General features: G+C 55.1%; 7 protein-coding genes across 7 annotated transcripts; 2 read left to right on the top strand and 5 right to left on the bottom strand.

The window, feature by feature from the left end:
- Positions 1 to 464: 464 nt before the first annotated feature.
- BO70DRAFT_184225 (uncharacterized protein) lies at positions 465 to 950 on the bottom strand. Its single transcript, XM_025538451.1, has one exon. The coding sequence runs from the start codon at positions 807 to 809 to the stop codon at positions 498 to 500; it is 312 nt and encodes a 103-aa protein (XP_025402058.1). The 5' UTR covers positions 810 to 950; the 3' UTR covers positions 465 to 497.
- Positions 951 to 1091: 141 nt separating this feature from the next.
- On the bottom strand, positions 1092 to 2353 carry BO70DRAFT_394222 (actin-related protein ArpA; the record flags this gene model as incomplete). Its single annotated transcript, XM_025546442.1, has 3 exons — positions 1092 to 1154; positions 1214 to 1528; positions 1586 to 2353. 3 exons carry the CDS (start codon positions 2351 to 2353, stop codon positions 1092 to 1094), a joined length of 1146 nt encoding a protein of 381 aa, XP_025402057.1.
- A 425-nt stretch (positions 2354 to 2778) lies between these two features.
- On the bottom strand, positions 2779 to 4055 carry alg13 (N-acetylglucosaminyldiphosphodolichol N-acetylglucosaminyltransferase catalytic subunit ALG13). Its single transcript, XM_025542672.1, has 3 exons — positions 3554 to 4055; positions 3339 to 3477; positions 2779 to 3266 (listed from the first exon to the last, which is right to left on the bottom strand). The coding sequence occupies exons 1-3, from the start codon at positions 3897 to 3899 to the stop codon at positions 3128 to 3130; spliced, it is 624 nt and encodes a 207-aa protein (XP_025402056.1). The 5' UTR covers positions 3900 to 4055; the 3' UTR covers positions 2779 to 3127.
- Positions 4056 to 4239: 184 nt separating this feature from the next.
- Positions 4240 to 5876, top strand: BO70DRAFT_359975 (mitochondrial 37S ribosomal protein mS35). Its single transcript, XM_025542671.1, has 2 exons — positions 4240 to 4831; positions 4925 to 5876. Exons 1-2 carry the CDS (start codon positions 4258 to 4260, stop codon positions 5524 to 5526), a joined length of 1176 nt encoding a protein of 391 aa, XP_025402055.1. The 5' UTR covers positions 4240 to 4257; the 3' UTR covers positions 5527 to 5876.
- An 878-nt stretch (positions 5877 to 6754) lies between these two features.
- BO70DRAFT_286507 (uncharacterized protein) lies at positions 6755 to 8482 on the bottom strand (the record flags this gene model as incomplete). The annotated part of the gene is made up of 3 exons (XM_025539203.1): positions 6755 to 7836; positions 7888 to 7963; positions 8036 to 8482. The coding sequence occupies 3 exons, from the start codon at positions 8480 to 8482 to the stop codon at positions 6755 to 6757; spliced, it is 1605 nt and encodes a 534-aa protein (XP_025402054.1).
- Positions 8483 to 9840: 1358 nt separating this feature from the next.
- On the top strand, positions 9841 to 10224 carry BO70DRAFT_427284 (uncharacterized protein; the record flags this gene model as incomplete). The annotated part of the gene is made up of 2 exons (XM_025547872.1): positions 9841 to 10097; positions 10197 to 10224. A coding segment is annotated over one exon (222 nt), but the record flags the coding sequence as incomplete, so codon positions are not given.
- A 536-nt stretch (positions 10225 to 10760) lies between these two features.
- Positions 10761 to 14941, bottom strand: BO70DRAFT_359973 (putative chromatin remodeling complex subunit (Chd3)). Its single transcript, XM_025542670.1, has one exon. It carries the CDS (start codon positions 14453 to 14455, stop codon positions 10862 to 10864), a length of 3594 nt encoding a protein of 1197 aa, XP_025402052.1. The 5' UTR covers positions 14456 to 14941; the 3' UTR covers positions 10761 to 10861.
- Between the last annotated feature and the right edge of the window lie 364 nt (positions 14942 to 15305).

Here is a 15305-nt window from a genome sequence, read left to right as displayed (position 1 = left end):
ACTTACTATCCCCACACCCCCACACATTATAATGTATTTATAACCCTGCATATTCTCACTATGTAACACATGGATCCCTTGTTAGTTAGTGAATTGAACCAACACACCAGGCCCACCGTTTAGGGCAGTTGCTGTTTACTTCTGTGTAACCGGCACCACCGAATCTCTCTTGACAATTCCCAGCAAATTCAAATACATGATTTATCTATCTACTTAGTGAAAAGGTGAATAAATAGGTACTGGTATATTTTTCCATCTATCCATCCATCCAAAATTTACACAAAATTTGGGGCATGCAGATACCACACCACCCTACACTATAGTTATCACACATACATACAGAGAACCAGGAAGGAGAGGAAGAGAGGGAGGAGGGAAGAAAGAGAGCAAGCAAGGAAGAAACAGAGACGAGGGAAGAAGAAAGTAGAATAGCGGATATCCTGTTTCTAATCTGCCTGCCTACCGATCGGGTGTTCGTTGCATAGGCATAGGGACAGTTAGACCGGATTGAAGAGTGTAGACTTGTGTTTGATCCGGTGAGGAAAGGAGGGGGATAGATAGGGAGATGATAGACAGATGGATAGAAAGTTAGATAGATAGATAGATAGAGGCGGATGACGGGCGACGGCGTTCAGATATACAATCCATAGAACAAGGTGGATAAAGGGAAGAGGAGGGCAGCTTGAATCGAAGGGAACAGGAGAAAAGGAGGGGGATAGATAGGGAGATGATAGACAGATGGATAGAAAGTTAGTTAGATAGATAGATAGAGGCGGATGACGGCGACGGCGTTCAGATATACAATCCATAGAACAAGGTGGACGAAGGTAGGAGGAGGGCACCTTGAATCGAAGGGAACAGGAGAAAAGGAGGGGTATCTATTAAAAGCTGCAGCTGGAAATCTACATAAACCCTGACCGGAGTCAGAAGCCCAATCGACATCTTGTCTGACGTGGGACAATCGAGGGTCTCGAGTCTTGCGGGCGATCCTGGCCCCGTCCGGTCCGTCGCTCGGCGAGGGGGTGAGTGAAGTGAAGCCAGGTAGGGGAGTCCCGGTGATGGAGGTCGTCTTGCGAGGCTGCAGCAGCACCTTAGGCGAATTTCCGGTGGATGATCTCGGGGTCTTCGTGCCATTCGTCTGCGCTTACCCACATCTGTCGATTGGTCAGTTTGGGAGGAAGAGGAAAAAGAGAGAGAAAAGAGAATGCCATACCTTCCGGAACGTGCTCAGACCGGCCAAGATGCCACCTCCAATCCATGTCGTGTATTTCCGCTCCGCAGGAGCAGAGATCCGGATCTTCATGTCCTCGACAGCCAGGCGCTTGATCTCGCGCATCAACCGGTCCGGGAAGTTCTTGCAGAGCGTCGATCCACCCGACAGGACGATGTTCAGATACAGGGACTTCCGCAGATCGAGATCTGTCCGAGTGATAGCGTCCTGCACAATCTGATGAACACCGGGGTACTCCAACCCAATGAGTTCCGGGTCGAAGAGGATCTCCGGGGCGCGGTAGCGCTCTTGACCGATCTGTATGTCGTAATTAGGAAATCGGATTCAGAAGACAACATGAGCGAAAATACGCACCTTGATCTTGTGTCCGTCAGGCAAGGCGTAATCCACCGACTTCGTCTCCGACTTGTGATAGCTATTCATCCAATCCTTCTCCTCGCGCTTCGGATCCAGCGAAACATAGCACACCTTCTCCTTGATCATGCGGACGACCTCCTTCTCCGCACTGGTATGGAGCACATGGCCATTCTTCCGCAGCAGCAATTGCAGCTGTTCCGTGACATCACGTCCCGCCACATCGATCCGCCGTATACTGTTAGGGATAGCGAAGCCCTCGAAGACGGGCACCGCATGGGACACGCCGTCGCCAGCATCCAGCACGACACCGGTGGTGCGCCCGGAGGCGTACAGTGACAGCACGGCCTGGATGGAGGTGTACAGGGCGGGGACGTTGAAGGTCTCGAACATGATCTGAGCGGCGGTGTCGCGGTTCTTGCGCGGGTTGAGCGGCGGTTCGGTCAGGAGCACGGGGTGTTCCTCGGGCAGGGTCTTCAGCTCGTTCTCGTAGACGTAGTGCCAGATCTTCTCCATGTCGTCCCAGTCGGTGACGATGCCGTGCTCGAGCGGGTAGCGGATCTTGAGCAGGCCGCGCAATTCCTGCGCGCGCTGGCCGATGAAGACGTCGCCTTCGAGACCGCCGGCCATGACCCGCGGGTGTTTGGGCCGGCCCACGAACGAGGGGAAGTAGCACGAGGGGATTTCCTCACCGGCAAACCCGGCGCGGATGGTCCCGCTGCCATTGTCGATGACGATCGGGGCGTTGTGGAGGGTGGCCTCTGCCATTGTGTGGGATTGGGGTTGTGGGGAGGGGGGGGGGGAGGGGAGGATGCAGGAGAGGAGGTAAAGTAAAGGAGCGGGTGTTTTGTTATGATGCGCTGCAGGGGAGAGGGGAGGGAGGAGAAGTGACGGTGAGGCCCCGCGGCCAGGTGGATGGCTGGGCAATGACACGAGGGAGTCCAACGAGGTCGAAGATCTTCTCCGGACGGTTCCAAAGGCGATTGCGAATCTCCGGAGGTCGACGAGGAGACGAACGAGGCCGACGGAGCTGCTGGTCGGGCGTCTTGTTCGGCGCGTCCTTGGCCGGAATGGCCCCTTCCGCCTTCCCTCCTCGGACGTATCCCCCGGCAGAATGCGTCCCCCAAGCGGAAGGCGGTCCCGATCTATACGGCCTCTACGAATGTGGTCTAACAAATGAACGGATCACGGATCTGAATTCGAGATAGAACCCCCTTGATCCCTCGTCAGGATTAACGTCAGGATTAAGCTATGGACAAAGATCAACTAGAGGGGTTTTCCCACTCCGCAAGCCATCAAAGCCTGGGCGTACCCATGCGGTTCTTCTCATCATGTCGTCATCCCGACGCGAGTCCGTATAGCTACTAATAATCTCTTATCTGGACATCGGCTGACGGGAAGGGCATCGAGGCATGGCACTGCAGAAAGGGGAGCCTCAGCCCGAGCAAGCGACGGAAGCGTCAACAGTCCTGCCAGAGGGAATCGATGCTGGGATATGCCGGGGTCATGGACATGGCCATGGCGAGTCTCTTGAATTTGGCTTCAATCTAAGAAGCCCAGCTCGTCAGACATGACCTCCTGCAGCGAACGCTGGCGCCGCTGGCTTACCGCACACACGGGCGGCCACGCCAGCATCTGGGCCCGCAGGCGTTCTCCCCGGCCGATTGCAGCAGAAAGATTTCTGTGGGGAAGCGAGTCAGTGAGTCGCTCTGGCCGAAAGGAGACAGACCATCATGGAGGTGGGGACGCATACTGGCAGCTGCTCGCGATGACGTAGCCCTGACTCTGAAGCTCGTCGGCCAGTTCCTGCTGGTGGTTATCCTTCAGAGTCGAGTTGGGCACGACGACAAGAGGCACGCCCAGACGCATGGCGCCGAGGATACTTCCGGATCCTAGATGGGGATCGCGTTGGTCAGTCCAGTCCAGTCCGTCCGTCCGTCCTCGAGTCAACGGGTCAACGGGTCTTACCGGCGTGGCTGATGATCAATCCTCCGTCATGGCCCTTGGAGAGGTTGGACCGGGCCATACGCATCTCCTCGTCCAAGCCGTCCGGGTTGAAGTCGAACCCTTCGACTAGAAGGCCATTGCGGCAGCCAGTGTGGGGAGGGTATTGACGCTCGAAGGCATCCCAGACGGACTTGCCGTCTTTGCCGTACTGAATGAGCAGGTTGGTGTAGCCGAAGCGACGGAGGACCTGGAGGAAGTCCTCCTGGAGGATTGTTTGGAGGAGTTCGTGGAACGAGGCCGTGGCGCCGACGGTCACAAAGCAGACCTTTATGGGCGACCGCGCGCGCATGGGGATGGGGCGCTCCATGATGGTTGGTTGGTTGATGGTTAGTTGGGTTGGGGTTTGGGTTGGGGGTGGAGATGTGGGGATGGCCAGCGCCAAGCTAGACACCGGCTGACGAGGGGAGGTGGAGGATCATGTCAATGACACCGAGGGAGAGCATGCGAGTGCGACATGTTCTGGCCGGAGAGAAGGAGAGAAGGAGAGATGAATGGATCTCAGGCAGAGAGGCAGCCATGGCGGGCGGTGAAGGGGACTCTCCCCCGAAGCGGACTAGCGCCCCCGGGGAGACTGATCAGAGGTGAAAAACATCCGCCGAACTTGCCTTTCGAACTGCGCATCCCCCCATCTCCTCCCCAGTCATCCCCCCCCCACCACCCCCCCAATGGCCTCAGTAGCACGGTATCTGGGCCGTCCGGCCCAACTCCTCGTCCGTCGGGGCCAGTTCCCCTTGACCGTGCCATTCCGCCCATTCTCCGTCTCCCGCCGCACCCTCATGCCCAAGGACCCGGACTTTCTACCAGAGCCCCGGGAACTGCGTCCGGAAGAGCTGCCCCCGGCACCCGATTACTCGCCGGACGACCTGCCGAAGGAGGTGCGCGCCCAATACGATGCAATGTCGCTCACGGAGCGCGAGGAGTTCGACAAGTTCAACCGCGACATGGTGGCCGAGTACAACAACATTGGCAGGCGGGTGGCCATCTTCGACGAGTTCGACCGCCAACTCAACCAGATCGACCGCGACATCCCGCTGCACTTCGACGATCAGCCGCTAAGTAAGAAGGGCAATGGATTCTGGGCTGCAGATGAGGAGGATGATGAATTCGCCGTGGACCTGGACAACGACGAGCATTTCAACGACGACGAGATCACGAGCATGGCTCACGCCGAACTCGAACTGCACCGCGAGATTCGAGAGTATACTCGTATCGCGGCCTGGGTGATGCCTTCACTGAGTGGTACGTACGAACCAAAACCAACATCTGCACCGCCCCATCCCAATTGACCGTGCATCAACCGTACTGACAATATCTCTCCGACAAATCAAAAAGCACTCGCCCAACCCTTCACCCTCCCTCCTTCCACCCACATCCTCCGCTTCCGCTACACAACCTACATGGGCGAGCAACACCCGTCGGAACCGAAGGTCGTCGTCGAACTGTGCTCCAAAGATCTAACGCCCACGTACCTGACGGAACCGCAACGCCAAACCTTCCTGAAGCTGGTCGGAACCCGCTACAACCCGCAGACGGACATCGTGCGCATCTCATGCGAGAAGTTCGGCGCCCGCGCCCAGAACAAGCGATACCTGGGCGACGTGATCAAGACGCTGATCAAGGAGGCGAAGGAGGGCGACGCGTTCACGGACATCCCTCTCGACGTGCGGCACCACAAGCCCAAGGTTACCCGCCGGTTCCCCGACGAGTGGGTGATGACGCCGGAGCGGAAGAAGCAGCTTGAGGCCCGGAGGGCGGAGAGAGCGCGTGCCCGGGACGAGGAGCTGAAGCCCCCCGTGCATGGAAACCAGATCGTTCTGGATGCTATCCAGTCCCTGCCGGCGTTGAACTCGTCTATGGTTGCTAGAGCGACGCAGGAGCGCGAGAAGGTCGCTATAAAGGTCAATGCCAAGTCACAGAAGAAGAGACTTCGCTGAGATTGAGGCTGATTAAGGGAGATGGAGATGGAGATGGCGATGACACTGAGCAGGGGGCTCATCTCATCTCGTCCTCCTCTGTCCTGTCTCGTCTTCTGTCTTGTCTATACATAAAGAACTGATGTGTCTGTTTTTTTCCCCAAGGGTTTGCATTTCCTTTTTCTTTTCCCTTTTCCTCTCTGTACTTTCTGTCACCTATCATCCTGTCTGTCTGTTTGTGTAGGCTCAAACAAAACAGGGCGGCGCTATTTCCTGCATGGTTGTATTAGATATTATCTATCTAGTTTATGTCAATGTACCATATTTCATTTACTGTGACACTGCACACACACCACCTGATTTGTCCTATCCTAACTTAAACTACTCAGCAAATACCGAAGAGAAAATATAAAGAAAGAAAGAAGAAAGAAAGCCGTATGAATTCACAACACAGACTGCCGTTGCTCATATCTTATTTACTAAATCTACCATTGCATCCCGTCCCTTCTTCACAGGGCACAGAAGAAAGCAGGTATAAACACGACCATTGCGTATAATACACCCTAGAGGGCCAGCCGTTTGATAGGGGGAAAAAGCAAAGCAAAGCAAAACAAAGAAAAAAAAAAGAAAAGAAAAGCATCAAGGAGGGTCGAAAAGAAATAAGGAGACATTGAAAAAAACACACACAGACGAACAATCCACCCTTAGGACTTCCTCACTTCACTGCACGTCACTGCACTTCGCTTCATCCCAAGGCTCCATCCCACTTTCCACACGCCACCCATTGGTTCATGTATCTAGATTCGATCACCCCTCACCCCCATCACACCCCAGTACAAGAAAGCCACAAAGCAGAAAGAAGGAAAGTGCACCATGAAACCACAAATTCCATCCAACAAGGAATGTTCAGCAAGACACGAGAAGAGGAACAACAAGAACAAGAGAACGAAGAAGAGCGAAAAAATAAACAAGATAGAAGGAAACAAAGTCAAGGAAAGGTATTATTTATGACAAGACAGACTAAACTCGGCTCCATGGAGGTTTCGAGTGTATACTTCGATATCCGGCCATTGCGCAGTCATTTTGTCAGTCAGAGTCAGTCAGTTAATCAATTAGAACCATCAAGGAGAGTCGGTAGTAGTAAGGTATATTTAGGTTCCGCGTGTCATATCATAAAGGTCATAGGGTGTTGTATTTACGTCGAAGTGCTCGTTGCGTATTGCAACATGCACAGTATCGCGCTCCGGCCTCATCTCGCGTCTCGCATCGCCAGGCCGAGCAGGTCGTCTTCGGATGATCCGTCTGACTGCTGGCGATGAATTCTGCGGCTGCCGATGGCACCAAAAACCGACTTGGGCTGCTTGGCCCTGGTGCGATTACGGGCGATGCTGGGGCTTGACTCGCAAGAAGCGGTTCCAGATGGGCTAGATGGAGATTCCTGACGAGAAGGAGGCTCCGAGACTGGCATGTCCAGAGCGGGCCCGATGTTTGGACTGGCCAGGTGCGAGCCGGAAGTGACCCGGGAAGTCGGAGATGCAACGCTCGAGGAGGTAGTGGCATAGTTCATCAAGAAGTTTCCAAAGGCATCAACCGCACCGGTCTCGTGCCCAGAATCCAGCGCAGAGAGCTGTGAGCGCGGCTGGTAACCGTACAAACGACGGGACTTCGGTGTCTTTTTGGCGCGGCCCTGAGACGCCTGGTTCTTGAAAGACGGACTGGTCATCAGGTAATCCGAGGGTCCGGCCATGGAAGCTGGCATGAGGGATTGAAGACTGCGGGCAAACTCATCGCGGTGGTTGTTGCTGCTTGGGAAGGGGACAATCTCCCGAGGGCGCGGATAGTTGAGGGCGCTCATGCTGCCAGGCGCGGGCTCCATAGTCGACTGTTCTGCAAACTCCGGCAGAGGCTCAAAAGACAACAGATCAAGCTTTTTCATCGCTGAGTTGTCCTCGCTGGAAACATATCTAGCTCCATGCTTAGGAGGAACCGGGCCCTTGGTCGAGTCATACGCCAGCCTGGACGCGCCAGCGAGGGCAATTGACGACTGCTGGGTGAGAAGCTGGCCGGATGCCTTGTATTTGGACTCCTTCTCGATTTCAGAGGCGTCCATCGCTCCATTGATTCCCAGACGAGCCGGATACTGGATCGCTCTGAAGGCCCCGCTGTCGGCTGGGGGAAGAGCATGGCTGATATGAGAACGAGGGTGAGCATGTCCGTTGGGGATCAGGCTGGGGATGCCGTACTTGTCGCGATACCAGCGAGGAATGTCACGAAGGCCCAGCTTCTCCAACATGGCGGGGTCGTTGGGCATTTCATGTTTGTAAAGACATCCTGCAGGCATGTTAGGGAGCGCATCCTGAATTCACAAGCCGATGTCCTTACCCTGCTGCTGATAGTCGCATTCGCCATGACGAATCCAGTACGAACAGTACTCTTTCTTCGCATTGTAGTGAGGACCCTGGGGTAGGGTCAACCTTGCCCGGAGGCTTATCCAGGGTTCTGACAAGGTTACATGTTGAGTAACACTTACCTGTTTGGGACCACTGTGACCAGCGGCTCCACCGCCGCTATTAGGGACCAACCAAGTGCTACTGGAAGGACTGGAGTAGTAATTCTGAGGGGCCCCCTGCTGCAGAAAAGAAGTCACCGCCAGACGCTGGCTGGTAGGGAGACTTTCATCGGAAAGGAGCCTCATGAAAGCTAGCTGCAGGTCGTAGTCATGGGTGCGGTGACCAGCTGCGTTGGCGGCGGCAGATGACGCACGAGTCGCAACAGGAGTAGCGCCCTCCACCACATAGCACCGAGTCCTCGGATTCACAGTCCCAAGGCTGGTCATCCCTTGAGTCCCACTGGCCGATAGGACACGGGGAGCTCCGCGGATCGAAATGTGCGAGGGAAGCTCATCCACAGCGACCAGGGGGGTGAGGGTGCCATTTGGGCGAGTACAGAAGAACTGGGGGCGAGTCGGGGAAGACATGATAACTTGAGAAGATGAAAGGCAACGAGAGAGCTGGCGAACCGCTGTGCGGAAGCCTGGAGGGCTAAGAGCAGTAAATCCTAGAAGGTGACGCGGAAGTATGCGGCTATAAGACACAAGAGGCGGGAAAACGGCGGATAGATGAGGATAGAGAGAAGCGTCGGGAGGGAGGAAGAAGATGGCGAGGGAGGAAGAAAGGGTCACCAGGCAGATTAATTTGTGGGAGAAGCAGAGTAGTGAATTGCCGATGGACGAGCGAGAGGGATATCGACATTCACTGACGCGCAGGGGCTGGATAACACCGCGCCAGTGAAGATGGGGACTCTAAGGGAGATGGAGAGATAAAAACAGGAGGCAGGGACAAAATATAGCGCGCAGACATATATACTGTTAAACACTTTACCACAACAATGCCATGCAGAAACAAAAGGAAGAATAGGAAGGAGAAGAAGGGGACGACAAGCAACGGATACAAGAAGCGACAAAACGATCACATTGAGCATTCACCCCCAGAGGAGAGGGAGAACAAAGCAGCCATCAGAAGGGGAAACGGGCAGCTTTCATTATTTGCAGCAAAGAGCCCAGAGCCCCCCGGGATCCCTAAGCAGTGCCTGAGCCCAGATCCAGCCACGACGAAATGCCGTCAGTGTTTGTCCGATGATGTTGGTCAGTACAACCGTCATGCCCGGATGGCTGCAGCCCTCCTCCCCTCTGGGCCCGGGACGGTCTCTATCTTTCTGGTCGGCCAGGTTTGCTTTGCTGTGGGGGGGAAGGGGGTGTAGTGACTCGCGTTCGGGGAGTTTAAGCTTTTGGCAGTTATTATTGCATCGTACATTTCTTCTGTTTCCCTCCCCCCTCCCCCCTAGTTTATGTTGACCCGTCTGCCTGGAACGATTGCCATTGCGTCGATCAGCCAAGACCGACGATGGTGGTTGGTGGTTTGTCTGCTTGCAGGAAGCCGTCGGAAGGGTCCCCTCCCAGCATCCAATGCCCATGTCCCTCTGGCCAGGGTCTGTCATGCCCAGCGTCTCTGGTCCCGGGGGGGGGGACTTGATTGTCGATAGCAACGTGGAGGCAACAACGCTTATATCGGCCGTTGGTGTTGGTGACACAACGGCTCCAATCGCCCGGCAAATCAGCACCAAACGCACTCCCGTGGAAAATCTGCGATTAGCCAAAGGTGGCCAGCATGGACACATGATTCGTACGGGGAAGACGTTACTGCTGTCATAATCCTACCAGCCGGGGCAGATGTCACCAGATCCCCTGGCTGGGATGGGAACGTGACCACATTGTGAAGCAACTGGGCCCTGACCGGTCTTTCTGTCGGCCCAGGCCTCCAGATTAATCGATTTCAGGACGGACAGTCCAGCATTGGAAATGTTTATCACGGATGGGAGTCTCTCCTGGGAGGGATTGGGCATAAGTTCGGGGGAGAAGCAGAAGACGAAGACGGCAACCGCGGCGGAGGAGCGGCTGCACATGTGACCGCCGTGCCTGCCATTTCTGGCCTCAATGCCAATCATGAGAAGAAACAACAAAAGCATGGGTTGTCCCCTCCACGTCAATTGCTCTGCTAGACTATGCTACACTATGCTCGCATCTTATGTATTATGTATGTACATGCCAAACGCTGACAAGGATCCCCAGTCCATGCGCCCTAAACCTAAAATCCGGATGCCCTCACTCCGGTACTGCTAATTTCTCTTCCTAGTGACCAATCCCTTGCTACATCCTTCAAGGCCCCTGACGGTACTGGTTACCAACGACAGGAGGTTGAGGAGGTCTCGCGACTTGTGATGATGATGATGATGGTGGTGGTGGGGGGAAAGTCGGCGGCGGGGCGCCATCGAGGGTGAGATCGACGACAGGGTAGGCCATGGGCACAGAGGGACGGGGGTTCGTCACGACGGCACCAGCAGGCTGGGGCGTGCTACTGCTGGGGGTGCCATTGCTGGTGGGACCCAATGCAGCCTTACTGGCCTGTCGCCTCTTACGCTGTGCAAGGTCCCCGCGGATGCCCGTCAGGTATTTCTTAGCCAGCTGGATGGTTTCGGGGTCCTCGGTACTGTGCTTCAGGGCGCCGAGCATGCGGGCCACCTGGTCTTCGGATCGCAGATGCGGGCATGTGCGGGCATACCCGTAGTGTGCCAGCCCGCACAAAGGGCAATGTTCGGCCCCGGCCATCTTCAGGCGACAGTGCCCGATCGGGTGGACCTGGTTGCACGCGATGCATGGAGGCGCTTGGTGTGGGTTCGGCTCTACGTTGCCATCCAGGGCCGGGGGGAAGTTCTGCGCGGGGATGCGTTCGAATTGACGTACTGCGTGGCTGGTCAGTGGATCGAAGGTCCTCAGTCAGATGCCAGGGCGAGGGGGGTTCTATCTACCTTTCGTGGCCTTTAAGACCCCATCGGCCTGAGCGGCCTGGACCATCTCGTCGGGATCCAAATCGGGCGCGGAATCGGATTCTGATTCCATGGCTGCCTCGGCTCGGAACTCGGTATCGCTCTCGGCCTCACGCTCCGTGCGAGATTTGACCGGCGATAGTTCCAGGGCCTCGGTGGCATAGTCAACAGCTGTCCGCTTACGTTTCCCGCGACCCAGCGTCTCTGCTTTCCGTCGGGCTTCCTCGGCGGCGGCCTGCTCTCGCTCCCAGAGGATCTTTTCCCAGACGTCTGCACTCGGCGGGGCTTCTTCCTCAACGGTCTCCAGCTGATCCTCGAGGTTCTGTTGGTCGTTTGCCCACACTCGAGCAAAACTGAACTGTGACTCCTGGTTGCCTTCATCGGGGGACATGACCTGCTCAGCTTGACTACGGTCAAGAAGCTTATCAACCGATTCGGGATCATAGCGCACATCTCCCGAGTCATCGTCATCAAACAGGGCTTGAGCACCGTGCCGCAGAATGGACTCCAGGTCCCGTCCGTCGTCTTCCTCGGCGACCATTCGATCAATCAGGACGTGGTCAAGAACCATCTTCTTCTTGCCAATCTGCATGATCTTCTCCTCCGCACTTCCCCGCGTCATGAGCTGGAAGACAAGAACCTTGTTCTTCTGTCCGATGCGGTGGGCACGGGACAATGCCTGCATGTCCTGGTGTGGGTTGAAATCTGGGTCCATAATGATCACAGTGTCGGCGGTAGCCAGGTTGATTCCCACACCACCCGATCGCGTCGACAGGAGGAACACAAAGTACGGGGAGTCTTCCGCGTTGTAATCTTCGATCGTCTTCTGCTTCTCAAGCGACGTCATCTTTCCATCGAGGCGAAGAAACGGCAATCCAAGACCTTCCAGGAAGTCCTCGAGGATATCCAGGTTCTCAAGAAATTGGCTGAAGATCAGAACTCGATGACCCCGCTCTCTCAGCTTGGGCAGCATGAGCTCCAAGAGCTGGAACTTGCCGGCCGCATCCACCAGGGCCCGGTGGGATGCAGCAGAGCTGGCCGTCTTCTCCTCAATAGCCCGGCTGTAAACGAAAGGATGACAAAGACACTTCCGCAACTGCATGAGGATGTTGTTGAGGTTGTGCTTTTCGGTCTGCTTCAAGCTTTTCCCGCCATCCCTCCTTTGGAAGATTGCCTTTATCAGCTGCGGATTCTTTGCCAGAATAGATTTGTACAGTTTCTTCTGCACCATGGCCATGGAAACCGGAACGATGATCTGAGCACACGGTGGTAGAAAATCGAGAACTTGAGCTTTTGTCCGCCGCAGGAAGAATGGGCGTAGCGTGTTGTGCAGTTCTGGGATGTTGTCCTTAGACAGAGTACCATACTCGGCTTCCAGGCTCTCAGCCTTCTTCGATGGATCACAGAATTGCAGGAGATTGAACAATTCTCTGATGTTGTTTTGAAGAGGGGTACCGGTCAAGAGAACCTTGAAAGGGAATCTGAGCCGTGACAAGGCTTCGTAGAGCTGACTCTTGTCATTCTTCAGCCGCTGTCCTTCATCGACAACAAGACCCGCCCAGGGTACTTTAGACAACACTCTGCGGGATGCGTCGTCCACCATAGTCTCATAAGATGCGACCACGACATGACACCGAAGTTCGGGATCGTCATCAGCGAACATCTCGTAATCCTGTGCCAGCTTCCGAGAGAAGGCAGATCCGTAATACGTGACTACCCGCATGGAAGGAACCCATGCCTTTATTTCCTTCCGCCAATTCGGACATGTCGAATTGGGGACCACGACAAGGAAAGGCCAGCATTTATGGTACTGAATCAAGGTGGCAAAAAGACCGATGATTTGGATGGTCTTTCCAAGACCCATTTCATCAGCCAGGATAGCATTTTGCTGCTTGAACCACATGTAATAGAGCCAGTCCAGCCCATCCTTCTGGTAGTTCATGATCTGCCCGCCCGTCATAATATCTGGCTGGCCCTCTTTCACGACCTTGGTGCTGAAACTTTGTTTCCTAACATGAGAAATGCGTTTTCTGAGGGCCTCTTGGCTCGGAATGTGAGTGTATTCCCTCTTGACCCAATCCTCATAGGCAGCTTTGAAGTCCTCCCATCGTTCCGGGTGGCTGCTGCGATCAGGAGGCGTATCCCAAGTTACATCCTCGTATGGCAAACCCTTGAACTTGACATACATCTCGACCACATCCTCCACGCGTTCCAGGTCTGACTCGAAGGTGCGTTTGCTACCGGAGTTGGGTGTAACGGTGGCATACCGGACGTCAAACACAATGTCCACCCGCAGAAAGTCCTCAGGGATTGCCTCCTCCAGGGTCCTGCGCGGTTCGTCACTCTTGTCAGACCTCAAGAAGGCTCGACGCATATGGTGATTCACAAACCCCCATACCCAAGTCCCGGGCATCCAGGTGGTATGGTTGTAAGATTTCGTCTTCCACTTGATGAGGTACTCTCTATCCTCGTCCTTGGCGGCATCCGATCGGGTATCAACTGGCCGCCACGCAACGATCGCCCCGACCTCTCCGGGTACAGTAGCGCAATGTTGACACTGCCAGGTCATGTGCGTGATCTCGGACAGATGGTCGAAATGAAACGCTCGATGGCATGTGGTGCAACGGAAGAGGACGTTATCGATGTCATTGACTCGGGTCATATCATACGGCGTGATGGGATCTTTGCCCCCGTTCTTTTGTCGGAGCTGTTGCTCCTCCTTTGGAGTCAAACGTTCTTTAATTGGTTTGGACATGTTTCCTTTGATGTTGCAGATAGCGCAACGGCCTTGGTGCGGAGTGGATGAGTCTTTTCCGTGGGCAACCCCCAGACAGCGGCGACACTGGAGAATGAACAGCGTTTCCGATACCTTGGTGGCCAGATGATCTCGCGCAGACCGGGGACCCAGACATGCCTGATGGAAAGCGCTGGTACATCCCTGGCAGAAGACGAGAGGACCCTTTATCTTGTCATCGCCGATAACATGGCAGACTTCACAAACATTTCGGTGGCGTTGTCGAAAAGCGTCGCTCTCGGACAGCTCGTGGAAGGATTCCTTGGCTCCAAAAAACTTCTGTGTCTTGGGAGTATCGTCATTCTCGGAGATGTCATCTTCGTTCCTCTCGCGTAGGTTTCTCCGCACGGTATTGCGGGATCTGGTGGAAAAGCGGGTGCCCTTGCGCGCACCGCTGCTGCTCTCTTCCTCTTCCGAGTCCGAGATCGCAATTGAGCGCATTTTGCTGGAGCGCTTCCTTAAGACCCGCCGTCCTCGGCCGGTCTTGCTAGAGGAAGCAATCAGGTCCTCACTCGAAGGTGAATCTCTCCTTGCGCGACGAGGTGTCTCTTCGTCACTGCTGATGACTCCAAAGAATGCGGTAAAGCCTGACTTGCGACTGACGGTAGTGCGCCGGGAGCGCCTCGCGTTAATCTCTGGTTCCGAGGCAGATGTTTCTGCTGAGGTGACAGGAGAGGGTGATCGAGATGAAACGTAGTTGGCCGGTCCGTAGTTGAGGAAATTAGAAAGCGCCTCGGGGCCGTTCTGGAGGGATTGGAGTTGCGAGAAGGACATCTAGGGAGAGAGTGAGATGAGCAGGGTGAGCGATAGGTGAGGGGTCAGTCAACGCAAAGAAACTCCTACCCTTTCAATCTCACCACTTTGTAGCTTCACTTGATAGCTGAGCTCCTCATCCGTCTCGGAGATCTCACTGATGACGTAGCGGACATCGAAATGACCGGGAAGAAACTCATATTGCTCGAGGTCACTCGACAATCTGCCTGGGATCCGAACAACCAGCGGCGGCGTTTCCGGGCGGACGGGCGGTTTGGCGCGGATGGTCGGGGGATTGTTGAACTTGGCGAACAGCTCCTGGACGAGGTCGCCATCGTTGTCTGAGGTGTTGGGCCTGTCGCCGGTGGCATTCCCTTGGTCGATATCCATTTTCGCATCCACATCCACATCCATATCCATATCCATGACTATGGTTCAATATCCCAACATATGTAGTCCGACAAAGTGGTGTTGTTAGAAGGCGGGAGGGAAGGAATAAAGGGCCAGTCAGGTGCGAGGCCAGGTGGGGGTAAGGAAAGTCTCGGGAATTAAGAGAGAGGATCAGGGGACAACGCGAGGGGAGTCCTCCAGGAAAGCTAAGGAAGGAAGCCGCCGTGAAGAGAGCATCTCCCAACGGGGTGGAATGATTCCTGCGATCTTGCGATTAACCAATTTCCAGCACGCGTCTCGCCGGACGCGAAATTCCGCGCGGGAACAACGATGATGCGGCATCTTATCGATCGGGCAGGTCGCGGGCGGTGAGGAAACCTGAATAAAGTGGGCGATTCTCAATCACCGGGAATCCAACCTCGTGCAGTGCAGAGATCGAAAAGAAGAAACCATTTTATCCATCTGCCTCGGGTCATTTTAC

The sequence above is a fragment of the Aspergillus heteromorphus genome (assembly GCF_003184545.1).
Source record: "Aspergillus heteromorphus CBS 117.55 chromosome Unknown BO70scaffold_5, whole genome shotgun sequence".
NCBI lineage: Eukaryota > Fungi > Ascomycota > Eurotiomycetes > Eurotiales > Aspergillaceae > Aspergillus > Aspergillus heteromorphus.
The sequence above is the reverse complement of the archived record's forward strand: the minus strand, read 5'-3'. Positions and strand labels throughout refer to the sequence as shown.

What these genes read in the sequence shown, in the direction of transcription:
- BO70DRAFT_184225 (XM_025538451.1), bottom strand. Translation starts at nt 809, where the DNA reads ATGGATTGTATATCTGAACGCCGTCGCCGTCATCCGCCTCTATCTATC.
- BO70DRAFT_359975 (XM_025542671.1), top strand. Translation starts at nt 4,258, where the DNA reads ATGGCCTCAGTAGCACGGTATCTGGGCCGTCCGGCCCAACTCCTCGTC. An exon ending in GGTGATGCCTTCACTGAGTG is followed by an intron (nt 4,832 to 4,924) that starts GTACGTACGAAC and finishes CAAATCAAAAAG; the next exon opens with CACTCGCCCAACCCTTCACC.
- alg13 (XM_025542672.1), bottom strand. Translation starts at nt 3,899, where the DNA reads ATGGAGCGCCCCATCCCCATGCGCGCGCGGTCGCCCATAAAGGTCTGC. An exon ending in ATTGATCATCAGCCACGCCG is followed by an intron (nt 3,478 to 3,553) that starts GTAAGACCCGTT and finishes ATCCCCATCTAG; the next exon opens with GATCCGGAAGTATCCTCGGC. An exon ending in GTCATCGCGAGCAGCTGCCA is followed by an intron (nt 3,267 to 3,338) that starts GTATGCGTCCCC and finishes GCTTCCCCACAG; the next exon opens with AAATCTTTCTGCTGCAATCG.
- BO70DRAFT_359973 (XM_025542670.1), bottom strand. Translation starts at nt 14,455, where the DNA reads ATGTCCTTCTCGCAACTCCAATCCCTCCAGAACGGCCCCGAGGCGCTT.